This window comes from Tamandua tetradactyla, chromosome 23 (genome assembly GCF_023851605.1).
Source record: "Tamandua tetradactyla isolate mTamTet1 chromosome 23, mTamTet1.pri, whole genome shotgun sequence".
Classification (NCBI taxonomy): domain Eukaryota; kingdom Metazoa; phylum Chordata; class Mammalia; order Pilosa; family Myrmecophagidae; genus Tamandua; species Tamandua tetradactyla.
In genome coordinates, this window is record NC_135349.1 from 11,475,541 (window position 1) to 11,500,017 (window position 24,477).

At 53.8% G+C, this 24,477-nt stretch overlaps 2 protein-coding genes and 1 pseudogene across 3 annotated transcripts; 1 reads left to right on the top strand and 2 right to left on the bottom strand.

Annotated features, from left to right (window-relative positions):
• Positions 1-48: 48 nt before the first annotated feature.
• On the bottom strand, positions 49-4,669 carry METTL27 (methyltransferase like 27). Its single transcript, XM_077140953.1, is given in 6 exon segments — positions 49-1,188; positions 1,190-1,310; positions 3,023-3,115; positions 3,481-3,616; positions 3,812-3,940; positions 4,395-4,669. Coding segments are annotated over 6 exon segments (1,068 nt in total). The 5' UTR covers positions 4,518-4,669; the 3' UTR covers positions 49-722.
• Positions 4,670-4,832: 163 nt separating this feature from the next.
• Positions 4,833-20,102, bottom strand: LOC143667123 (ketimine reductase mu-crystallin pseudogene; annotated as a pseudogene). The gene is made up of 4 exons (XR_013167858.1): positions 19,919-20,102; positions 19,760-19,844; positions 10,136-10,296; positions 4,833-6,522 (listed from the first exon to the last, which is right to left on the bottom strand). The product of XR_013167858.1 is annotated as a ketimine reductase mu-crystallin pseudogene (transcript).
• Positions 20,103-20,118: 16 nt separating this feature from the next.
• On the top strand, positions 20,119-22,533 carry TMEM270 (transmembrane protein 270). Its single transcript, XM_077140954.1, has 3 exons — positions 20,119-20,251; positions 21,697-22,131; positions 22,224-22,533. Exons 1-3 carry the CDS (start codon positions 20,180-20,182, stop codon positions 22,518-22,520), a joined length of 804 nt encoding a protein of 267 aa, XP_076997069.1. The 5' UTR covers positions 20,119-20,179; the 3' UTR covers positions 22,521-22,533.
• Positions 22,534-24,477: the final 1,944 nt, after the last annotated feature.

The window sequence follows — 24,477 nt, forward strand, 5'->3', positions numbered from 1 at the left end:
TGGGGGTGGGGGGTAGGGCTGGAGACCTCGGGAGAGGCTGACCGGGGGGCAGGGGCAGGACTTCAGCACTGAAAGAATTGGTTTCAGGGAACTCTGAGCAATCAGAATTGGCTCTGACCTAGGGAATCCCCTTCCTTTTTAAAGAGGGTAAACCTCATATACATGAAATACTAGTGGATACCCAAGACGCTGGTGAGGTGCTGGGAACTCCCAAGAAGAAGGACAAAGGATGCCCAGCTCTGGGAGATGGGCCACCTCCCTTCCTCCCTCCTCCTTTCCCTCACTTAGTCCGAGCAGCCAGGCTGGTCTGCTCACCCTGCAAGTCCCATCTCCTGACCTTTGCAAGGGCTGTCCCTATCCTTGGCCTGGAATGTCCTTTTCCTTTTCTCCACCCACCTGAATCCTGCTGGTCCTGAAGGCCCGGCTCTGAGCCTCCTCCCCCATGAAGCCTTCCCACGGCCCCAGCTGCAGGATCATCCCCTTTCACCTGCTGGGCTCCGGGGAGCTCACAGGCCCTGCCCTGTGTTCACCGTTCCCATCTCATTTTATAGGTGTGGGCATCAGTCCCAGACACGTGAATGTATTCGGCTAATCCCAGACATAGAGCTTGGGACCCTCATCCCTGAATCAGGGATTTGTCTGGGTCAGGGCCTGGGGACCCCTGCTCTGCCATTTTCACAGTGCAAACATGTTCCCACGTTGCCCAGCCTCAGTTTCCCCATCTATGCATCAGAGGCAAGACTGCCCACCATCCTGGGAGGCGTTATAAAAACACAGCTGAGGGCAGGCGCGGCTCTGGGTGGCCGGGAGCAGGGGCTCTGCACCATTCCTGCTTCTGGTCCCCACAGGGACAGATGCCACCCTTTCCTGAGGCCAGAGAACCACACAGCCACGAGTCCTCCCCTCCCTTCTGGGAGCTCATTTAATAGGCAGACCATTCCTGGGGCAGGGCTGGGCACAAAGGCCCAATTTTTCCAGATGAAGCAGAGGAGGCCCAGCAGATGGGCCCAGCCAGGGCCACTAGGAGCCTCAGAGGTCAGGTGGGGGCTGGGGACTGGGCTGTGTCTTCTCAACCAAGGCCACTTCCTGCTTTCGGTACAGGTAGACAATGCCAGAGATAAAGCCGTCATTGGCAGAGCTTCCGGGTACCACCTCGAGCTCAGAGGTGGCCAGTTCCCACCGGTCCACAGGCCAGGTCACCAGGCATTTCCACGCCCCAGCCTGCTCCAGCCTGTCCAAGGTAGCCTCCAGTGCCTCCTTATAGCGAAGGTTGGATGGGTTGGTCCTGGTGGTCAGACACACCAGCCCACCTGGAGAGGGGTGGGGGGAGGACCGGTGAGCTGGGCCAGGGGCAGTTGTCCCCTTCCTGCTCACGCCTGCAAGGCTATGAATTCTTCCAGCTTCGTCCCCAGGCTGGCCTCTTCCCACCTCCATGCCTTTGATGTTCCCAGTTCCCTCCCCCAGGAATGCCCTTCTGCTTGCCAACTTGACGCCCTCTTAGGCCCCCTTCAAGATCTAGCTCTAATGTCCTTTTTCCTGGAAATTTCTTGATGGAATCCCCTGGACAGAAGCGGCTCCCTCCTCACCACTCACCTAGCCCTTCTGCTAGGGGCCAGTAGCAACGGCAGCTGTGTCTGGATGGACAGGAAGGAGGAAGGAGACACATGGGCTTTGGGCTTCTCTGAGCCTTACTTTCCCAATTTCTAGAGAAGGGATAATTACTCTGTCTCAAGGAAGTCCTGCAGGTTAAATGCCTGGCACAGCCAGCTCTAATTCAGTTACCTAAGGTATGCCCAGTGCTGGCCTCAGATATACCTTGAATGAGAGAAGGGGACGACCTGATGACTGGGGTCTGGGAAGGCTTCCTGGAGGAAGGGGTAGGGAGAAGCAGGGTACTTATGGTGGGAGGTATGGGCGGTTCAGGGAGCAAAGTAAAAGGAAAGGCTCCTAGACAGGGGAACCCGTCCCATGGTGGGTATAGTAGGTAGGGCTCTTGGAGGCCTGGATTCTTGCTGGTTCCTGGGATGGGAATTTCCTGTCGTCCTGAGCCCCACCTCTTATTCTCCTGCTGACTCCAACAGCCCTGCATCTGTCAGCCTCCTGTGGTTCACTGAGGCCCAAGCCTGCCCAGACCTGCCCAGGCTTAGCCATAGTCCCTGCTGGGATCTGGGACAGAGAGGAAGTGATCTCTCAGTGGAGCCCTTCTGATCCCCGGATTCTTTTCTGCAACCAGGCTGGTGTCTCGAAATCCTTGAGCTCCGCCATTCTTTCTGCCTTGTGATTTTGCTGAAGTCGGGCCTCACAGGGACTGCCCTTCCCAGTCCTTGGGAATGCCTCTCAGTTCTTGAGCACTGAACATTCAACAGCCCTAGTCGGGCCACGTCTAGCACAGCCTTGTGCCCTCTGGCCCCTTCCTGGTCCCCAGGGGCTTGGTGAGCAGGGCTCAGAGAGAGAGGGCAAGACACAGCAGTAGCACAGTAGCCACATCCTCACCTGCACACTAGCCCGACGTGTCGAGTTTACAACATGTGCTGGCATCTAACATCTCACCACTTCCCAGATGAGAAAACTGAGACCAGTAAAGGGAAAGAGACTTGCCTAAGGGCAGTCCACGAGTTAGTGAGGAAGCAGGAGGATGAGGAAGCCTGAGCTGGGTCTCTGCTATGTGCCAGGAGTGGAGCAAAGGTTTAGAGACATTGTGTCATCTAGCTCTCCCTGCCATTCCACAGAGAAGGGATGCGTGCCACTCCTGTTTACAGGTGAGAAAACAGAGGCCAGAGAGAGAGAGTGGAGTTGTTCTGAGTTGCCCAATGGCTGGGAGGCAAGCTGGCCCCTGCTTGTCCTGCCTGCCTGTCTGGGTCTGTTGACGGTGGCCGTGGAGGCTGAGCCCTCGGCTGGCGGTGGGGATGCTGGACTCTGGGAGGAACCTGCCCCTCTCTGGGCCTGTCGGGTTCTGAGGCCCGTATCAATGGGGTGGGGATGAGGAGGTATGTGTCTGAGGGACGGTTGGGTGGCACCTCACCTGGCTTGGTGACTCGCAGGAGCTCGGGTACTGCACTGCAGGGCACCTGGCCGTCACTGAGGGCACCCACCATCAGCACTGCGTCAAAGGTCCCTGTGCCGGGGTTGGGCGTGTGGTGGGCTGATTGTCCTCAATGTGGCCCCAGCCCAGCTCACCCTGGGGAGGCATGAGGTTGCCACCAGTGTCTGCAGGACCCAGATTCCACGGGGGATATGGCCTAGCCATGGGCTGAAGTGAGATTGTGGGGTGGAGGGCTCAGTGAGTGGGGCTCTCAGTGACCTACAGGGGGTCTCAGTGAGGGGTTGGGAGATTCAGCAAGGGAGACAGGGGCTCAGAGAGGACAGGTGGGTCTCAATGAATGGACCAAGGGCGCAAGGGAGACTCTGCAGGGGGCAGGGAGGGTGGGCAGGAGGGGCCTTGGCAAAGGTGGGCTTGGTGAAAACGGTGGGCGGCAGTACCTTCAGGGCTGGGCAGAGGCTCCCGGCCCAGGGTGCAGAGGCTGAGGCATTGGTAGAGGCCGCGGGCGCGAGCCTGTTTCAGCATCTCTGGGCTCCCATCTACCCCATGGAGCTGGAGGAAGCCCCGGGCCTGCAGCTGGGGTGAGGGATCTCCAGTCACGATGCCCGCTCTGCCACTTTCCAGCAGGGTCCCCGCACCTCGGGGAGTGAGTTGGGGGGGTGGGGGGGTGGGGATGGAGGCAAGGGGTGTGCAGAGTTCTGAAGCCAGAGGAAAGGACATCTGAGGATATGGGGGTCCAAGCAGGGATCAGAGGGTCTGGGGAGGCCTCACCTCCGCAGCCACCAGGCCGGTGCCACAGGCCACGTCCAGTATCAGGGCAGAGTGGGGCAGGCCTGGAAAGGCTTGGGTGAGGCAGTCCACTGCCAGGCGGGGGGCGCGGTATTGCAGGGCAGCCACATCCTGGGGACAGAGGGCTAAGCCGACCACCACCCAAGGCCCCGGGGTTTTGAGGACCGCCTCTGCCAGATAGTTTAGACGCTGGTCAGGCCAAATTGTATGTGTGTTGGGGCCTTGGGCTCCAGTGACAGATGACCTGCGCGGAAGGGGCTTTCCGTTCAAGGGGGCACTGCTGGGGCGTGGACCCTCTCTGCAATCTCCGCCCACGGCGAGCCCTCAATGACACCTCCTTCAGGCAGCCCCTCTGCCTAGACTGCGGCCCCAGGATCGGGGGGCTTTCTTGGCCCCTGCTCTTTAGGGCTGCCAATCCAGAGGCGTGCGGCTGGTCAGAGGGCGGAGGAGGGGTCAGCCCGTGAGGCGCTCGACTGCAGGGCTCTCTCTTACCCAGGCCTCACAGCCGCCCCGGGACGCAGAGAGGAAACCTGAGGCCGGCGGAGGCGAGGACCCGGCGGGTTACCTGGTCGTAATCCGGAGCCCAGCGGTCATAGAACTGGAGTTTGCGGGCCAGGTCGGTGATGCCGTGGGACGCCCCGACCCGCGCGCGCACGTCGGGCAACCTCCCCGCCTCCTCCCGCGCCATCTTCCGGCGGGGGCAGGTCTCTCGCCCCGCAGACGCCTCTCCGGCCCCCAGCGCTAGCCCCGCCCACCGGACCCCTCGCAGGAGGGGACAACGCGCAGACCGGGACAGCAGGGCCGCAGGCGCAGAAGGCCGGGGGCGGCGGACCTAGCGGGAAGAGGATGGGGCGGGGCCAGGCTGGACTGGGGGCATAAGAGTCCCGCCTGGTCCCGCCCCCGCCGTCCTCGGTGATTGGATTCCCGGTAAGAGAAACTATCCAATGAAGGGAAAGCGCTGGCAGCCTGCCCCCCGCGTCAGCCAATGAGCTCTGGGTTCTTTGCCCTCCTCCAACCTAGGAAGTTCCCAGGCTCCGAGACCGCGGGGCGTCTGGTTTCAGGGGTTTCCTTGCGTTCTGGCCGTGGCAGCTCCAGCCCACCTGGAGTGGCGGCACCTCTGCTGTTCTCCCCCAGCTGCCCTCCCAGCTCCCGACTGTTTCCTAAGAACATGCGCTTTTAGGCATGTTAGCGTCTGGATTTTTTTTTTTTTTAAACACTGGATGGAAAGTGTTTTATTTCACGGAAATACAGAAGGCAGTGATATAGGAGGGAAAGGAATCACCGCGCATTTCAGGGCACATGGGTACTTAGCTCTACCTTCCAACTGCGAGCATGAGTGGGAATCTCATTATTTAAGGAAAGACCCAATAAGCATAAAACTAAAGTTCACTGCGGACTGGGCTCTTTTTTGTTCTAGAATTGTGAGACAGCCAGCGGCAAATATCCCTTGAGGATCCCTGGCAGCAGTTAAATTCTTTGTTTTATTTACCAGATGACCAGGAATCATACCCTAGTTTGGCTGCAACCATGTCTTCCACCGCCAGGCCCAAAGACTTGGACACTATGTTCTCACACTGGGCCGACTTCACACCCTTCGCCGCTTCTCCCCTGACAACAGGACGTCCCCACACTTCTTCATGGCAGCCTCCCGGGAATCCACATACAGCCCTGCTCGCTTCATGAGCTGGGCGTCCAGTTCTCTCCAGTCAGCCTGCTGGTTCCCACGGCATGGATATGAGCCCCTGGCTTCACCCGTTTACCAAACAAAATGGGCTCCGTTGCCATGGTGACTGGGCTGCGCATACCTGCACCTATCACAGCCTCCCGAACTGATGAGCAGACCTGTACCTCTTCTTGGGTGGTGTTCGCAAACTTCTCTGCATGTTCCTTGGTGCAGTTCCATAGCCTCATCTCCTTAAAGGAGAACTGCTCCATGAAGACCTCATAACACCAGTTCCAGCGATGCGCAACACTTCACAGTTGAGGGGTTTAAAAAACTTGGCGGCAGTGGCAGATACTGCAGCCGTTCTCTTTGCGGTTATGGCATTCCCATCCATGACCGCCAGCAGGGAGCCACTGCTGGATTCAAAGAGCAGCGCAGTGGCCTGGTGGGAGGGGGTGGTGCCGTGGCCCTCGTAGGAGGTGACCCACTTAGTGGTCAGAGCATCCTGGGCTGCTGTGTAGGTGGGCGTGACCCCCAGGAAACCCCTGTGCGCGGCCAACGGCTGTGTGATGCCCCCATCCAGGCTGCTGGAGGAGTTGGCCAGAGCCACCTCCAAGGGTGGGATGAAGAGGCTGGAGCCACGGAGGTGGCCGTGCACATTGGCCATTCTCAGGAACGCTGGCACACGGCTCATCTTGCCGCCAGCCTTCCAGCCTCAGCCCTGGCACCAAGCTCTGCCTCTGGATTCTTATGCCAAAGAGAGGGATATAGAATTAGCCTTCATTTTTAGAATGCTCCCCAAAGTCTAGGCAAGCTGTCCAGAACTTTCTGCAAAGGTGGAAGCTTTCTGGAATCCATGCTGTCCAATATGGTAGCCACTACGCATGTGTGGCTATTGAGCACTTGAAATGTGGCTAATACGATGGAGGAACTGAATATTTAATTTTATTTCATTTTAATAATTTTGTGATAGACAAATTGGAGTTGAGTTTGCAGACTACAGCATTTTATTCCAGACCCCAAAGTTTTGCTGCCGCAAGGGAAACCAGAACAAAAGAAGCTTCCTTAGGGACAATGATTCCTGGGATGGCATATTATTTTTATAGATATAATAAGAAAGTTGCTTGACTTCTATTGATTGGACCATGGTATGTCCATTCTAGAGATAGGTTTAGGACAAGTGGGCTTTATTTTGTATTGGGTCAAAGGTAATGAATTAGAGGATTGATTGGTTATCTGAATCAGCTGTCTTGGTGGGGATTTCAAATTTCAGAAGATAGAGAACTCAAGAGTTTTTTTTTTTTTGATTTAGCTCTGAGCAGTCTCCAGGGCTTTTTCTCTACAATTTTATTAGTTTAAAAAGCTGTAACGTACTGTACAGTGCAGAGAGACTTAGCATTCAAAGTGTGGTCTGCAGACTGGCAGAATCAACCTCAGTACCACCAGGTTGGGTTGCTCCAGTGGGGCCCTGTGCTGGTTTGAAAGGAAATATGCCCCCTAGAGAATCCATGTTTTAATCAAAATCCCATTTCATAACAGTGGAATAATCCCTATTCAATACTGTATGTTTGAAACTGTAATCAGATCATCTCCCTGAATGATGTGATTTAGTCAAGAGTGATTGTTAAACTGGATTAGGTGACGACATGTCTCCACCCATTTGGGTGAGCCTTAATTGGTTTACTGGAGTCCTATAAAAGAGGAAACATTTGGGAGAATGGGAGATTTGGAGAGAGCAGAGAATGCTGCGGCACCATAAAGCGAACCCACAGCCAGTGACCTTTGGAGATGAAGAAGGAAAACGCCTCCTGGGGAGCTTCATGAAACTGGAAGCCAGGAGAATAAGCTAGCAGATGACGCCATGTTCGCCATCCGCCCTTCCAGATGAGAGAGAAACTCTGACTGTGTCCACCATGTGCCTTCTCACTTGAGAGAGAAACCCTGAACTTCATCGGCCTTCTTGAACCAAGGTGTCTTTCCCTGGATGCCTTTGATTGGACATTTGTATAGACTGTTGTAATTGGGACATTTTCTTGGCCTTAGAACTGTAAACTGGCAACTTATTAAATTCCCCTTTTTAAAAGCCATTCCGTTTCTGGAATATTGCATTCTGGCAGCTAGCAAACTAGAACAGGCCAATTTGCTAGAAAGACAAATTCCCAGGCCCCACCTGGACTACTGAATCAGAATGAGGTTGCTGGGAGTGGGGCCCAGAAATCTGTTTCAACAAAGTCTCTGGGTGATTTCTTTGCAGCTGAAGTTTGAGAAGCACTGGTCTAGAGGACCTGGGGAGGGGATCAGGGTTTGAAGAGACAGAGTTTAGGAGGCAGGGCTGTAGCTGAACAGGCAGGAGGGGACAGTAGTATGAATTTGGGGTGAGGTCATGGCACTGGAGAAGAGGGGATGGATTCCAGAGATATTTAGGAGGTAGAAGTGGCAGGATTTTGTCAATTGGTGGATGTGAAATGGGGAACCTACTGTTAGAAATGAAAGCCATGTTTCTGGCTTTCACCCTTGGGTTGATGGTGGTGCATTCGCAGCTGGGAGAGCCCAGGAGGTGGAGCAGTGTTGGGTGCTGGGAAGTGGGTGGGGGACGAGGAGGATGTTAACAGTTTGGAGCATTTGAGGTTGAGGTATCAGTGATACGTCTACATGACGACGTCCAGGAGGCTGTTTGATGCCAGAGTCGGGGGTTTCGGAGAGAGCAGGGACTGGAGATAGATTCAGGGTCATTAGTATATGATGGTGATGGTTGAGGCAGCTGGTAAGGGTGTGATTGTGCAGGGTGAGAAGAGGCGGAGAAGGGAAGAGGGCTCAGGATCCAGCTTGAGGACCCCAACATTTCAGGGCAGGTGGAGGAAGAGGAGTGCTTGGGGGTGGGGGTGCGGGTTGGAGAAAACCCAGAGAAAGGAAGGAAGCTGTTTCGGTCTGCTAAAGCTGCCGGAATGCAATATACCATAAATGGATTGACTTTTACAAAGGGGATTTACTGGGTTACAAATTTGCAGTTCTCAGGCCATAAAAATATCCAAATTAAGGCATCAACAGAGGATACGTCGCTGAAGAAAGGCCGATGGCATCTGGGTTCCTCTGTCATGTGGGAAGGCATGTGGCAACGTTTGCTGGTGCTTGCTACTGGGCTCCGTTGCTCTCAGCCTCTGCTTCCAGTGCTTTCTTTCTGAGTGTCTGTGGGTCCTTGCTTCCTACTCCAGGGACACTTCTCTGAGCTCTCTGTGTCCTGAGGGTCTTCTCTCAGTGTCTCTAGGGCATCTCTCTCCCTCTGTGTCCTTCACTTGGTTTCATCTCGCTGCTCTCTGTTTTCTGAGAGATGCATTGGAGAGCATCTCTGTTTTCTGAGCTGAGCTGTTTTCTGTCTTTTATTCTCTTCACACAGGGCTCCAGTAAAACGATTAAGACCCGTCTTGAATTGGGCGGGTCACATCTCCATGGAAACAATTTAATCAAAAGGTCCCGCCCCCAAGAGATCTGCACCCACAAGAATGGATTAGAAGAACATGTTTTTTTTCTGGGGTGCATGGCAGTTTCACACCAGCCCAGGAGCGAAGAACAGGGAGGATTTCAGAATGTCTGGGATGGCCAAGAATGCCCAGTGTTGCTGGGAGGTGGTGCAAAGTGAGCTTTAAGAAGTGTACTGGGCATGGGGACATGGAAGCCTTGGGTGGCTGACCTAGACCCCGCCGGTGCCCAGCAGCTGCTGCGTTTACCTTCGCCTCCTGAGCTAGAGGACAGGCCTGTGCCTGTCGCGGGGGCAGATTTCTGGCCAGTGGACTGTGGCTGGAAGCGAAGCCTCCATTTCCGGGCCTGGTCACTGATCCCCTCTGGAGAGGTCTCCCAGCAGCCAGAGGAGTTTGGAGTTACAAGATGAAAGTGCCTGAGACCCTAAATGATTGTGTGGGGCAGTGCCCTTCCCCCACCCCACCTTGCACTGTTGCATGAACAAGAATAAACTGTCAGTGTCATAGGAGATCCCAGGCTTTGTCTGTTATACTCGCGTGTGGGTTTGAATCTGTTAGGTGCCCCCAGAAAAGGCTGTGGTCTTTAATCCATCCCTGTGGGTGCGGGCCTCCTTGGGTGGGGCCTTTCGCTTAGGTTGTTTCCATGGAGATGTGACCCAGCCCCTGTAAGGTAGGTCTTAATTCCCGTGCTGGAGTTCTTTATGAGAAGATAAAAGGCAGGGACATTTTGGTGCGAGCTCAGAGAAGCTGAGACAGAAGCACTCCGGGAGACATGAGCAAGGACCCAGAGACATCTTGGAGTGAAGTTCCAAAAGACGTCCCCATGTGCTTTCCCACGTGACAGAGGAGCCCTGGGTGCCTTTGGCCTTTCCTCAGTGATCCACTTGTTGATGCCTTAATTTGGACGTTTCTATGGCTTTGGAACTGTACATTTGTAACCTAATAAATCCCCTTTGAAAAGCCCAGCCCATTTCTGTTATGTTGCATTCTGGCAGCATCAGCAAACCCAAACAACTTGCCAGCCTCACTTATTTGAATACAGTGCCCTTGACAAGAGCGGTTGGGGGGACTGGAGGTGGTGGGGGGAAGCCCAGAACTCAGCGCTTACCAGCCAAGATCCAAATCCTGGTCAGTCTTACCCTGAAGGTTGTCCAGTGAACCACTTACCTGCTGTGTGTTTGGCTGCAAAGAGCAGAACACCTGCATGGCAGCGGCTTACGTCGCGAGGGATTTACTGGCATGAGACTGGCAGGATGATATGGTGGCTCTCATCGTCTCTCCTCTCTGCCACCTCTGACCCCGTGCCTGTGGTCTCGACATGGCTGCTCCTGGAGGGCGAAAGGCAGAATGCTATGCCAGCTAAGTCTATTCCTTAAACAAGCTTTTATTGGAAACCCCATCTGGTACCTTCTGCAGGACCCTGGAGTCACACAGATGGGTCGGAAACACCTCCCCACCCCCTACCGCTGCCCATTCTCGTGGGGGAGGGGGGGTGGGGGTTTGCTCTGTCCAGACTGTCCTAAATATAGATGCGCAGCCTTTGCTTTCCCAGTCACTCCCTACCCCCGGGGTGTCCAGGACCACTCCTTTGTCTGGGGCGGGGGTGAGGGTGAGGATATTGAGGGATATAGAGCATGTGTGACCCTTCAAGTAAGGTGGGTGGCAGTTCTGATGGACCAGCAAAGGACGACTTGGGTGGCTCCAGGGAGGTACTCAGGGGGCCCCCCCACCTGGCCGAGTAGCCCCTCAGCACCTCCACTCGGTGATATGTCAGCTTGTTGACCGGAGGCTGCAAGTTTGTGGCACCCATGTGGCTCCTACAGGGGCCCTGGCGGGGGACGCGGCTTGCCGTGGAGGACGCCGGTGGAGGCTGCATTGGTCTCCAGGCACGGGCCCCGGGCCCCACCCAGCCTTCTCTATTCTCTCCCCGTTCTGGCCCAGAAACAGGTGCTGGCCTTGGGGCCGGAAGCCTTTGGTCTGACCCGTTTCTCCAATGCATCAGTCCCCTCAAGTTCTAAGCTTTTGGAGCTCAAAGGTTTTTCTGTGTCTTCTGCTGAAAATCCCTCCCTGCCACCAGGAACAATGGGTGGCACCCAGTCCAGCTGCTGCCAAAATGGAAGAGGGAAGCGCTGGGGGGCAAGAAATTGTCTGGGGGTAGGGAGGGGTGGTGAAAGCTTGTCCATATTTCGTAGCTGTTAGCTGGCCCTGCAGATGCCCAAGCCAAAGGCCAAGGGCTGCAGCTGGCCCTGGGAGGAGAGGCAGGAGCCCCTGAGGGACTGGAGTGAGCAGACAAGGGGCAGGGACATGTCCGGTTGAGATGGCAGCAAGGGCAAGAGGGCCTGAGTTTTGGGGGAAAAACAAGACTTTCAGGGATCAGGAGTGTGAGGGTGAGAATGTGTCAGAAAACCCAACCCAGAGTGGCTTCAAGATAGTAGGGGTCTGCTGTTAGCCCAGGCTTTCCCCACCCTCCGTTCCCAATTTGCCATCCTGTGTGTCTGCCCTGCTCTCCTTTCTGGTCACAAGACGATGGCTGCAGCTCCGGCACCGCTCCAAAGGCAAGCTCCCGAGGAGGGAGTGTCTCCTTTTTGGTTTCCTTCTGTGTCTGGGGGAAGATATTGCCCAGAAGCCCCTGGCAGCTCCTCTTCCAGGATTGCTTCCATTGTCCAAGCTCGAGCTGCAAGGCAGGCTGGGAGCGCCCAGGGCTGGCACTTTCTGCGTCTGGTGTGGGAAGGGAGCTCTGCCTCCAGGAAGAAGGGAGCAGGGAACGGTTGTGGGTACAAACCTCTGGGTTTGAACAAGGGTGCTGGCGTGTGCCTCCGTCAGGGGGCGAAGCCGCAGGTGGGGCCGCGGATGGGTGCGGCACCCAGACCGCGAAGGTCATGCTTCCCTGGTGGGCCATGGGCTCCTGGTCTTGGAGGAGCGATGGGGAAGCCACAGTCAGGTCTGCGTGTTACGAACATGGCTCGAGAAGGCAGCGTGGAGAGTGGGCTGGGTGAACTGCCAGTTCTGAGGCTGTTGCAATTATTTTGAGCGAGAGCTGGGGTCCCGAGCAGAGGTAGGGGAGGCCGCCCACGGGTTCCCATTTAGTAGCCGACAGAGCAACCTCGGTACTTACAGGTTGTGGGGGATGAGAGAGCAACTTCCCTTTCTCCGGTTTCCCTCCTACCCCCTGAGCTGCCCCCTTTCAGTCTGCATTGCTGCCTCCTGTTCCTGTCCTCCACCCCATCTCTTGACATGGGAGGGCCCCCGGGCACAGTCCTGGGCACCTCCTTTCTTTATCTACACCCACTTTCTAGGTGATCTCATCTTGTCCCGTGGCTTTAAATACTGTTTATGTGCCGGTGACTCCCCAATTGGCGACTCCTGGTCCCGACTGTCCCCTGAACTCTGCATTTACCTATCTGCCTGTGCATTTGGCAAGTGCCCTTGGAGCCCACAGTCTCTCGCTGGCCATGTGCCCAGACCTGACTCCTGTTCTCCTCACCGCCCTCCTCCTTGGGCTCCCATCTCAGCCAATGCCCTGCACCACCGTGCGCCTGGGGCTCAGCCCTCGTTATTTCCCCCTAGCCCACTCTCTGCCAATCAGCAAATCTGGTGGACACCAAATACCCCTTCTCTCCCCTCCATCTCTTGTCCCAGCCACCCTCTCCATTGCCCAGACCCCTGCAGCAGCCTCTCACTGGCCTCCCTGCCCCCTCCTTTGCCACACCAACAGTCCATCTTCTTCATAGTAGCCAGTGGAAGTAGCTCTGATTATTATTTTAGAAAATTTGATGGAAAATTTCAAGCATGCACAAAAGAAGAAATGGGTACAATAACCCCATGTTCATTTTGTCACCCCATTCCAGTACTTAAAGCATGGCCAACCAGAGTTTTATTTTCACAGTTTACATTTGATGAGTTTACTTTCCTGCTTAAAACTTAAAATCCAGACTCCTTGCTAACCTTGTCTCCAACATCTGTCCTCCCTGCTCTGCCATCTTGACCTCTGCTGTTCTGGGAACTTGCCAAGGTTACCTCAGGACTTTTGCACTGCTTTTCTTTGGCCTGGATCACTCTTCCTTCAGATGTTTGCTTGATGGGCTCGTTCTCAATCTTTGTGTACCCCCAACCCAGAATGAGCATATGCTAACATTTTTTTATCCTTGCTTCACTGTGTGCAGATTGTAGGAAAAGAAGACAGGACTGCAGATGAAGCTGGCATTCCCCAAGGAACCAGCCACATCATGAATGCGAGGGGACCTTCTAGGTCTGGCTTATATATAAATTTATCTATTTACTATATATATGATGTGTTCAGAACATGTAATATTGCTTCTTGGGTTTGAAAAGGTTTTTATAAATGCCATGCTGTAGCTATCACTACAGCTGCTAGTCTGCAACTTTCCTTTTTCACTTCCTATGTTTTTGAGAGCTTGCCATGTTGATGCATTCATTTTAATTACTGCCTAAGTCATTAATTTGTTTATCCACTTATCTACTGAAGGGAAAAATGCTGCCACAGCCTCATTCAAATCTCTTTGTTTACAAGTGGATGTTTCTCCAGGGAGGTACTTTTCAAATTGGGGCTTGCAACTCGTTGAAGGGCAGTGAAAACAATTTAGTCAGTTGTGAAATAGAACAGGATACAAAAATAAAAGAGCACTTTGCACGTAGTAAGGGTAATTGTTGCTTTGCTTCATTCTTGTCTTTAAAAAATTTTTTTTGGCACGGGCAGGCACCGGGAATCAAACCCAGGTCTCTGGCATGGCAGGTGAGAACTCTGCCACTGAGCCACAGTGGCCTGCCCTGCTTTGTTTCATTCTTATTTCAGTTCGTGTGTGTAATGGGCTGCTCTGTAAAATAAATTTCTTACTGCGGGTGGCAGTCAGAGTTTGAAAACCAATATGGAGCTGCTGGCTCAGGATATAGGCAGTGCCTGAGTGCCCTGGTTGCCCCACAGTCTCATCCATGCTTGGCATAGTATCAGACATTTCTGTCTTTGTGAATGAGTGTAAGATAATATCTCTCTGTGGTTTTAATTTGCATTTTTCCTGATCACTAGTAAGGCTGAGCATCTATTCATAAGTTTAATGGCTTGTTTGGATTTCCCCTTCTATGAATTGCCTTTGCCCATTTTTTCCCATCAAGTCATTTGATTTTTCTTATTGATGGGTAGGAGCTCTTTATATATTCTGGATACTGATCCATGGTCAGTTTCTATGTGTTGGACGCATCTTCTTCCAGGGTGTCACTCGCCTTTGGCTTTGCTTTTGATCTCTGTACACTGGATTCAGCCACAGAGAGTTGTCACTGACTCGGGCCAGGTCGGTGGTGGCTGGAGGTGGGGTGGGGCGAGAAGTTTACTGCAGGACTGTAGATGCTCTTTCTTTTTTTTTTTTTTTTTAATTTTTTATTAATTAAAAAAAATTACAAGAAAAAAACATTCCCAACACATACACTCAGCAATTCACAATATCATCACATAGTTGCATATTCATCATCATGATCATTTCTCAGAACATTAGCCTCAATTCAGAAAAAGAAATAAAAAGACAACAGAAAAATATAACAAACAAACAAACAAAAAATTTACAGGCCATACCCCTTACTGATCCCTTTCATTGATCACTAGCATTTCAGACTAAATCTATTTTAACATTTGTTCCCCCTATTATTTATTTTTATTCCATATGTTCCTCTCATCTGTTGACAAGGCAGATAAAAGGAGCATCAGACACAAGGTTTTCACAATCACACAATCACATTGTGAAAGCTATATCATTATACAATCATCATCAAGAAACATGGCTACTGGAACACAGCTCTACATTTTCAGGCAGTTCCCTCCAGCCTCTCCATTACATCTTGGATAACAAGGTGATATCTACTTAATGCATAAGAATAACCTCCAGGATAACCTGGAGCAAGTAGAGAGATGGGGAGTGGTTGAGATGGGGTAGCAGGTGGGAGAACATTCCCCAGAAAGGAGCTAGGTAAGTTGGCAGAAAACAGCAGAGCTAAAAACATTGGTCCCAAACTGGTCAATAAATGAATTGGTGAAAATTATGAGTATTTCCTGTTTCTGTCCCCCCCTCCCCACGTTTTAATGATTTTTGTATTCCACAGGTATGATTTTGCAACTTGTTACTCGTCTTCATGCACTTTTGTCCATGTATTAGAGCTTTGCTTTCCAGGCGAATAACGCTTTTGAACAATGGAATGATCTGACAACTTTACACACTTCTTTTAAAAAAGCATTTGTTAAGCATTTTCATTTGTTTGTTTTTTCATTTTTTGTCATTGGCAGGCTCTAGGAATCAAACCCAGGTCTCTGGCACGGCAGACGAGAATTCTGCCACTGAGCCACCACTGCACCGCCCTATTTCCATTCATTTTTATGTTAAAACACACAGTGAATTAATTTTAAGGTAGCAATGACCCTTTTTTACATTTAGCAGTGTTTTCTGAATTTCAAAATCTAGTCTGGGTTCCAAGTAAATTGCCTGAAAGCAGATTGGTTAAAAACAAATCTTTCCACATATGGCATTGTGAATTAATTTGTGTAACCTGGGTTGTATATATATATATATAATATCAACTTTGCATATATTTTAAAGCCATTTTGTCCAATTTCTTTTCTTTTTTAATCTTGCATTCCTTTTCATTTCCAGATGCCAACTTTTCTTTCCCAACAATCGCCAAGCATTGGTGCCCTGCGGGGCACAGCTCCAAATCCTTCACAGACCCCATTTCATTGGCTCCCTTCCCCAGCCTCATATGGCAGCCTCTACTAGCCCTCGTTTACTGATAAAGAAACTTGGGGCAGGAGCTTGTCCCAGACCACAGATCTATAAGTAAGTGGCAGACTCTAAAACCTTTTCCCTTCACCAGCGTACCGGCCCTCCTGCTTTCCTCCTTATTTTTGATAAAGTCATCTTTTGAAAGAAAAATACAAGTTCCAATAAGTAGGAAGGCACTCTTTTTTAGTTTTTGTGCCCTTCTGAAAATACCGGAGTAAAGATGGGAAATGAACCAAAATGAAGTTCTAACATCGGAACGTGAGATAAAGAGAGGGATATTTGGGTCCGGATCTTTTCGCGATGGTTTCGCCTCTAGCAACCTAGGCATGACTGGGCTTGCACAGGGCGAGCTGCTCAGATGACGCAACGTTGCTGTCGCAGGGAAACCGGCCTCGCAGGCCCATTAGGGACAAAACAAGGAGCTGGGAACTTCTTACCGGTGTGCTTTGAGCGCCAAGGGCGCACCCGACCCCGCCGCGCCGCGTGTCTGCTGCCCCCGCGCGGCCGCGCCGCCGTCCTGCACCCGCCGGGGAAGCGCACCTGAAAGCCCGTCCGGGAGCCCTGGCTGGCTGGGAGCAGGTCCCACGCTGGTGTCCTGCCTCTCTTCTCACCCACGGTCCTGAGCCGGGACCACGAGAAAATGACGTCCCCTGGCGTGGTGCAAGGCAGCGGCAACCGTGACTGGGCTATCCTACCTAGTGGTCCCTGTTACTCTGCAAGGTGAGGACAGGACCCTGGAAGGGAAGTGTTGGCTGTGAACCCAGATGCTGAGTAGGAAAGGGAAGGGGGTGGGTTTGGGAGGGGAAGGGAAGCCTCTACGGGGGAGGTCCCTTCTGCAGCAGCTCCTGCTGTGTCCATATCCAGCCCGATGGGTGGGATCTCCCAGGCCACTGCTCATTCCTTCATTTACTAGTTGAACAAGTATTTATGGAGTTCCTACTGTGTACCCTACCCGGCACTGTTTAGGCATGGGTGCAATACTGAACAAGACTCATGGTCTTGGCTCTTGGAGAAGGCTTGGCATGAAGGTGGGGAGAGAAAGGTGGCAGTGGGACTCTGGGGTTTCTGGCTTATGGGACTGGGTGGCTGCAGGTGCTGCTTCCTGAGCTAGGTTGGGGGGCGGTCCTGAGTTGGTTTCACCCTCCACAGGTGGCCCCTGTGAGGTCCCCTGGTCTGAACACAGGCAGAGCACTAGAGGGACTCTGGCATCTAGTTTGGGGACCAAGATATAGGGTCTGCTGGGCGGAGGCCACTGGCTGGAGCTGAGCCCGACATCTGGGTGTGTCATCCTCGTGGAGGTTGAGGGGTACCCTGAGCGGCCACCCTGAGGGGCAGTGGGGCAGAGAGAGGTCTCTAACTCCAGCCCTAACCCTGACCACATTGTCCAGGGAGTCTGGTTAATTTGAGGTTGGGGACCATCAACTCAGCCTTAGTGACAGTGGAATTCTGGGTGTGGGCAATGCCAGATGGAAGAAGCGGTGGGTGGGTGGGTGCAAGCCAGAGAGGGAGGACAGAATAGAGGGAAAACAAATTGAAAACCCTAGTTTCAGCCGCTGCCACCTGACTCCCAGCAATCTCTCAGTCCCTAACCCCAGGCTTGCCTCACCCAAGCCCTTTGCTTCCTCCCCCTAAACCCGCTTTCCTGCTACTTGGCCCCTGCTTCTGTGAGCAGCGCCACTGTCCTCCCTTTATCCAAGCCTCCCTGACCCCTGCCTTGCTTTGCGTTTCTTCCTAATCAGTCCTCTGTTGGGAGATAATTCTCTGGTTGCTCATGTTTCTGCAGGCCTTGTGGGTAAGGCACTAATTAATTGCCCTTTGCACTGAATTATCTTTTCCAGGATGTTTGTATATAGAACAACCATCCTTCTGGAGCAAAGGGCAATTCGGTTCCAGTAGAATAAAGATAATCTCTCTTATGGGAGTGAAGGGAAGCAGGCCTACTGTCCGTTATAAAACATTTGGGTCTCCCAAGCTCAGGATTCTTCCCCTGGAACAAGCCAGCATGTGTGCCCAGGTTTGTCTGGCCCTCTTCACGCTGCCTTGTGAGATTTGGGGCTCAAGGAACCAGAGCAAAATCTTATGCTCTCGTTAATTGCTCTAGCTGGAAGTAATAAGTCACCTTTATTTCTGATCCAGGAGTCTTGTGTCTTCTACTAGCCTCCGTGAAACTATGGCACGCTAACTTGCTAGGTTGCAAATAAGGTAAAATCTGAAACCATACACAGTTCTTGCCATCCTCAGATTCGACCCCACCTTCTACAGATTTCTGGCATCTTTCCATTTCTCTCCATTCCCAGCCCCGTAGCCCTACAGGCTCCTATCACCTTGTGCCTGCAGGATTTATCGCTGTGGGGTTCCTTTCTGGACTCCCTCCCCCAGACCCTTTCCCTACCCCATTGGTACCTCTTCATGCACCCAGAGAGGGACCGTTCTGCAGCCCACAGCTATCCCAATTTCCTCGGTGCTTAGGCTCTTCAATGACTCTTCTTGTTCGCTAGAATATTCTGTGACCCACGTGGCCCTTGGCGACCTCACCACCCACCTTCTGCTCCTCCCTATGTCCTACTTTATGCTCTAGTAATACTGAATTGTTTGAATCAATCTGTTTCCTCTGCCTGGACCACTTTTCACACTTTCTTCTCTGGAAAACTCCTACCTATCCTTCAAAACTCAGCTCAGGGAAGCCCTTCTGAAGCCCCAGTGGTCATATGACACTCAGTACCGTGCTGTTGGAGATAGAGATGGTGGGTGGGGGAGGGGCAAGGACAGGGACTTTGCCACATTCAGTGTTCAGACCCCATCTCTTGCCCCAGGGAGGAAACAAGTGGGTGAACGGGACTGTCCTGGGCAAAGGTCATCGTCGACATTTCCAGGGACTCCCTGGGGCAGGCTGCCATGGACGTTTGGGCAGGTTGCATCCTGCACAAGGGTGCCTGGCTGAGGGGGCAAGGGGGACTGAAATCAGGCTGTGTCCAAGGGCAGAACAGCACTCACCCTTCCAGACTGCCCAGAGGGGCCACTCCTCACTGAACCCTGCACTCACCTGTCCGCCAGGGGATGTGCTTTCTCCTACATTAAAAAAAAAAACCACTCAGATGTTTGGGAGCCTCATCCTGTAGCCTTGTGGGTGCCATCTGCAGGCCCCCAGCCAGTGTCCCATTTCTCTTGCTCTACCCTTAACGTCCCTCTTCTTTTGTGGGGTCCCTCTCCCTTTCTCACTGCCGTGGGACATGTCCATAGATCCTTACTCTCTCTCTCTTTTCTCCCATGCAATTTTTCTGAGATATATTCATACATTCTATAAAGCCCATTTCTCTTTGAGGGTCTCTCCGTGGGATACAGACAGGATAGCACTGTAAGAAATGCATCTTGATCAAGGTTCTGGAATCTTCTAGAATTCTAAGGCATTGAATTCCGTAGCCAGTCCGTGCTTCTGGCAACCTGTCTGGAATGCTCTAGGCAGCCTGTGTCTTCCTGTTTGCCTCTTGCAGCCCAGAATAGGGTGGCTCAGCAAATTGCCCTCCTTTCCCTCAGGACTTGTTCCATCAGCCCATTTATCTCCCCTCCCATTTCCTAACCTACTCTCAGAACCTGCTGAGGTGTCATTGATGAAGAGCTCAGAGAATAAATGTCTGCTTTGTAACTGGAAACAAGCTTTTAGCAAAATGAAAGAATCAGTGAGGTGGGACACTTAGATGGGGCCTTCAGGTTTGGACAGCTGAGGCTTCCTTCTGCCACCTGCAGCCCTGGGAGGGGGGTAAAAGTTTGTCTTTGATCATTTGGGCATTGGAAGATTCCGGAAGGTGTAATGCCCACCTACTCCCTACCTTCAGTTCCCACACATGGAGACAGTTTCAGCTGCCTGCGACTTGCATTAGTGACATCTGCCTGAGCCTTTCTCCTGCAAGAGCTTGGCTCTCATGTCTGACGGGGGCAGGCCGGAGGTTTGAGGGAGCTGATGAGTCCGGGAGTGGTCCCCAAACAGTGATAGACAGGGAAAGGAAGGTACCTGCCCGAGCTCTCATGCTGCTGAGATGGGGCGGCTTGGAGGTTCTTTCTACACCAGCACCCAGAGCCCGGAACTGGAGGCCCAGCTATGCAAAGTGAGAACCTGCTCGTCAACTCACGCTGAGAACGCGTCCTTCCCTCCCCAGCCTCACTCTCTTACTCTCCAATGATGTTTCCAGGGGTCACCTCCCGGGTAAACTTCATGCGCTCGAATCCTTGTCTCCCAGCCTGGCCAGCAAAGCCCTGACCAGTCCTGAGGTTGTTGGGCTTGCAACTGAGGCCTTGGAGGGAGCAGGAGGTAGACAAGGGGCGGGGCGGGTTCCTGTGACAACTGGGTCCCCATGGTAACTTGGCCCCCACCCTGGGGTATCTGTGAGGTCACCCTGCCTTTCCCACTGCAGGAGCAGAGGGAGGACCAGACATGGAGGCCATCCCTCCAGTCAGGTCCAGCCTCTTGGGGATTCTGCAACAGGTGGTGAGGCTGTTGGTGCTGGTGAGTGGGGAGCCAGGGGTGGGGCTGGAGCTGGGAGGGCATCACGGGCCTCACCTCGGCCACACAGCCACCGCAGAGCTGCCAGACTCAAGCCCTTGCTTGTCTCAGTAACGGGGAATGGACCTTTGCCTCCTGGAGTAAGCTGGTGTTCCCACCAGCCCAGCCCCCAAACCACAGGGTTTTCTCTAGAGAGGGTCTCTCCCGGGGGTTGAGCATTACCCTTTCATCCATCTTTTTAAAACATCCACATGCTTGTGGTCGGGATCACATGTCCAAATCACAAGCCCTCAGCGGCTTGAGTTCTCAGAAAAGGGTCTACTGGGTCTCCACAGTGTGGCAGCAGGAAGGGAGGTGACATGGCGCAGTAGGAAGAGTCAGACGCAACTGGATTGGACCCTCAGCTGTGTGACTTTGTACAAATTGCTTCACCTCTCTGAGCCTCTGTTTCCTCTCCTAGAAAACCTAACTTGGAGGATCATGTGGGACTAGTAGTTTCCTTTCCTCCCTGGTCCCAGCACTGCAATCTGGGAGGCAGCTTCCTAGCTGGGTCCCCTTCCTTTCCCAGCAGAGCTCCAGCCCCTCAGTCTCTGCTCGTCCAGCCCATGAGAATGGGGGAGGGGTGGGGCAGGGCTGGGAGGGCTGGCTGCTATCAAACCCTCCACCAAAGGGCCTGCAAGACCCAGGCCCCGTCGGAGTCGAGCTGCTGTTCCTGAAGACACAGCACGTGGGGGTCCCACTGGGTGGGCTGGTGGCACTCAAGTGCCCGGATGAGGGGACCTCTGGACTTCAGGCCTCGAGAGGAGCTGTCTCATGTCAAAACAGAACTTTTTAATTCCTCCCCAGCCCCGACCCAACCCCACTTTTGTGTAATTTCTCTCCGGGGACGGGAGAGATCATTGCCCACCTGTCATCCAGGTTAGAGATCTGGAAACCTTCTTGGGTCCCTCCTTCTCCTTCAGCCCTCCCGGTAGGTTGGCTGTGAATTCTCTCCTAATGACACGACTATGTCTCCTGGGGACACATCTCTCTACCTTCAAGGTCTGCCCCTCGCCCCCAGCTGCCCACGTGACACCAAGAGACAACTGGTGTGACGCCGAGCCCGGTGCTTGGGAGAAAACTATTGTTCTGGGTTCAAATCTTGCAGGACCAGAGGGGGTGGGTCAGGGCTTGTCACTCATTCTATAATAATGACGATGATGATAAAGAGGATAGTAATAATAGAGCAACCTCCTTCAGTCTGGAACATTCTAAATAATCATTTAAAACCAACAGAAATAAAGCCAAATATAATACAAAACACTTTTCCCAAAGCCTCCTTCTGAGGATGGAGTCCTTGCAAGTAGACACAGATCCATTCTCACATGGGTGGGAAACTGAGGCCTGCAGCGGGTTCCCGCCCCAGCTGGGTGACAGTGGGTGACAGGGCTCTTTCCCTCCTCCTGCAGCTGGTCCAGAACCGGACCCACCTCTACAACTTGCTGCTCCTCAAGATCGTCCTCTTCAACCAGTGGGTGTCAGCGCTGGCCCAGGAGGCCCAGGGGTCCTGCAGCAGACAGGGCCCCCCACCCCCGGCAGGTGCAGCCTGCCCCGTGGGCCCGCCTCTCCGGGCCGGGCTGGGGCTGGTAGAGGCCCCCGTGTGTCTGGTGCTGCGGGTGCCCAAGCTGGCGTGGGCGGGCGTGCTGGGCTGCGCCCGAGCCTTGGACCTGGCCCCACAGAGGCTGGATGCCTGGGCGCGGCTGGGCCTCTCGGCAGCCACCTGGGCAGACCTGCTGCTGTCGTGTCTGCACAGCCTGCTGCAGGCAGCCTTGCTGCTGCTGCTGCCGGCCTGGAGGCTGTGCCGGATGGTTTGCCGCCGCAGCCTGGGCCAGCTGCTCGGCAAGGTGGGTGGGCTGGGGCAGGGGCCGGGCTGCTGCGGGCCAGGTCTGGGGCACGGGAGCTAGCAGCCACCTGCCCGTCTACTTGCCTGCTCCAGGCGCTGCTGGAGAACCGTGTGGTGCTGGAGCTCCTAGCGCTGCTGAAGCATCTGTCCTGGCGGGCGGAGAGCCTGGTGGCACTCACCACCTGGCACCTGGCCTACCTTGTCACCTGGACCACCTGCCTTGCCTCCCGCCTCCTGCAGGCTGCCTTTGACCACACAGCTCAACTGGCCCGGGCCCAGGAGGCTGAGCCCCAGGAGGCCTCAGGGCCCTTGTCTGAGCTCCCTCTCCCCGAGTCCCTGACCCCCGAGGCTGGGCCAACCCCACCTGTGCACGAAACCCTTGGAGAATAAATGTGTCCTTGTCTACCGCTCGTGGTCTGGCCTGACCTAGGCTTTCCCTCTCCTTCTCCCCTACCGGGCTGAAAGCGCGCGCGCGCGTGTGTGTGTGTGTGTGTGTGTGTGTGTGTGTGTTCACGCACACCCTGGGGCTGCCTCTGGGAAGGAAACCGCATTCCATGTGCCAGACACCATCTCAGACACTTACACCCATAATTTCGTTTCAATGTCACAGCAACCCATCCATCGGTTTTGATTAGCTTCGTTGTCCAGATGAGAAAAATTGAGCCTCATTCAAGAAAAATTGACCTTGGGAAAGTCACAGTAAGGTCACAAGCACTGGGTCCTAGATTTTCTGTCTCCCAGAACCCTCATTTTGTCTAGCTCCATCCATGCCCCTGGTTCTCAGCACCTTTGGTGTCCAAGGTTTTGGGGGCATTGGGCAGTTAGAGACTCTGGCCTCTGGGGGGTGCCAGGATCTCACATTTGAGAGATTTAGAAAATTCCTTGGAGAAGTAGTAGCTGCTGAGTCTGTCCCATCCATCCATTCACACGCTGAAACATTCGCTTCACTCATCCCCCCCATTTCATCCACCCACCTGCAAATCCATCCATCCCTCCATCTCTTAGCCTTTCTACCTGCCTACCCATCCATCCATCTACCTGTGTACCCATCCATCCTCCCTCCACCCATCTTTTCCAGGGAGAAGGGAAACTTCCCAGTATCCAGCACTTACCCCTGCCAGTTCTGGGTCCCACTAAGGCCCTCTGCAAGCTCAGGCTGCAGTGGGGTTAGGGCCCTAGACACAGGTGAGTGATTCTGCTGAGCAGAGGGGAAGGAATGCTTCCCAACCCACAGGAACCCACAGGCCAACGAGTGAGTGTGAGGACAGGTTCCAGTGAGTGCCGCGCCACTTGCCCCTTCGCCATCGTGGCTCCCAGGTCAGTTGGGGCTGGATTACCCTCTGACCTCTCCCCTCAGCTCCTGCAGATGGCCCAGAGAGGGTCTGGGGTGAACTTCCAGGCCTTTCTCCCCAGGGCAGGGGGAGCCATCCTTGAAGGCCAGGAGGGGAGAGGGAGGGAGGTGGCAAGAACCTGAGCAGGGGGAGAGAGCCCTGGAGCCCGGGGGCGTTAGGGAATGGGCAGGGCAGGAGGCCACAGCAGCGGAGGTGCTGGGCAGCGGGGCTGGGGGCCAAACTGTGCCTGTGATGCTGATCTGGTTTTTCCTTCTACTTAATTTTCAACTACCCATAACACACAGGTGTTAAGCTAAAAATGTCTCCTCCTTCTCCTGTTCTAAACTCTGAGAGAAAGCATCAACCATGAGTGTTGATCTTTCTGCAATAGATTTTTTTGCATATGTGCAGACCGGCACTTATACGTACATAATTCGTGTTTAGAGCGTGTTGAGGCAACTCCGATGGAAGGATACCTATTGGTAGACCAGTTGCCGGTTTGCATTTAGTCCTCCACCGGCCCCCCCAATTCCAAGTCAATGCATACACATCATCTTGTTCTTTCTAATGGCATTGAAACCGTTCAGGGCGGCTCCCATTTCCCCTTATTTCACACAATGTAGCCTGAAGGAAGCTTGGGAGGAGGTGGGCCTCGGGGAGGACCTGCCCTGGAGGGCAATGAGGGGCACATAGGGTGGAGGGGGTTGGGGTGTCCCTGCCCTGGGGAGCTCCTCTCTGACACTCACAGGCCGTGTTCCCATCCCGAGGGTGTTGATACCTCCTGCTGGAGGGAGCCTGGGCACAGGGGACCAGGGCTGCAAAGGGACCTGGGTTGGGACAGGGGCTGGGAGCGAAGAAGTCGTGGGCCCAGCTGACCAGAGGGAGAGAGTGAGCCTGGGCCCTGCGCCTGGGGTGGGGTGGGGCCAGGAGACCAGCCCCGGGTTCCAGAGCTGAGAGCCCTGCTACCTGAGGAGACTGCTTGCCTCGCCTCCTCAAGCATTTGGCACCTGAACCAT

What these genes read in the sequence shown, in the direction of transcription:
- TMEM270 (XM_077140954.1), top strand. Translation starts at nt 20,180, where the DNA reads ATGGAGGCCATCCCTCCAGTCAGGTCCAGCCTCTTGGGGATTCTGCAA. An exon ending in TGGTGAGGCTGTTGGTGCTG is followed by an intron (nt 20,252 to 21,696) that starts GTGAGTGGGGAG and finishes CTCCTCCTGCAG; the next exon opens with CTGGTCCAGAACCGGACCCA. An exon ending in TGGGCCAGCTGCTCGGCAAG is followed by an intron (nt 22,132 to 22,223) that starts GTGGGTGGGCTG and finishes TGCCTGCTCCAG; the next exon opens with GCGCTGCTGGAGAACCGTGT.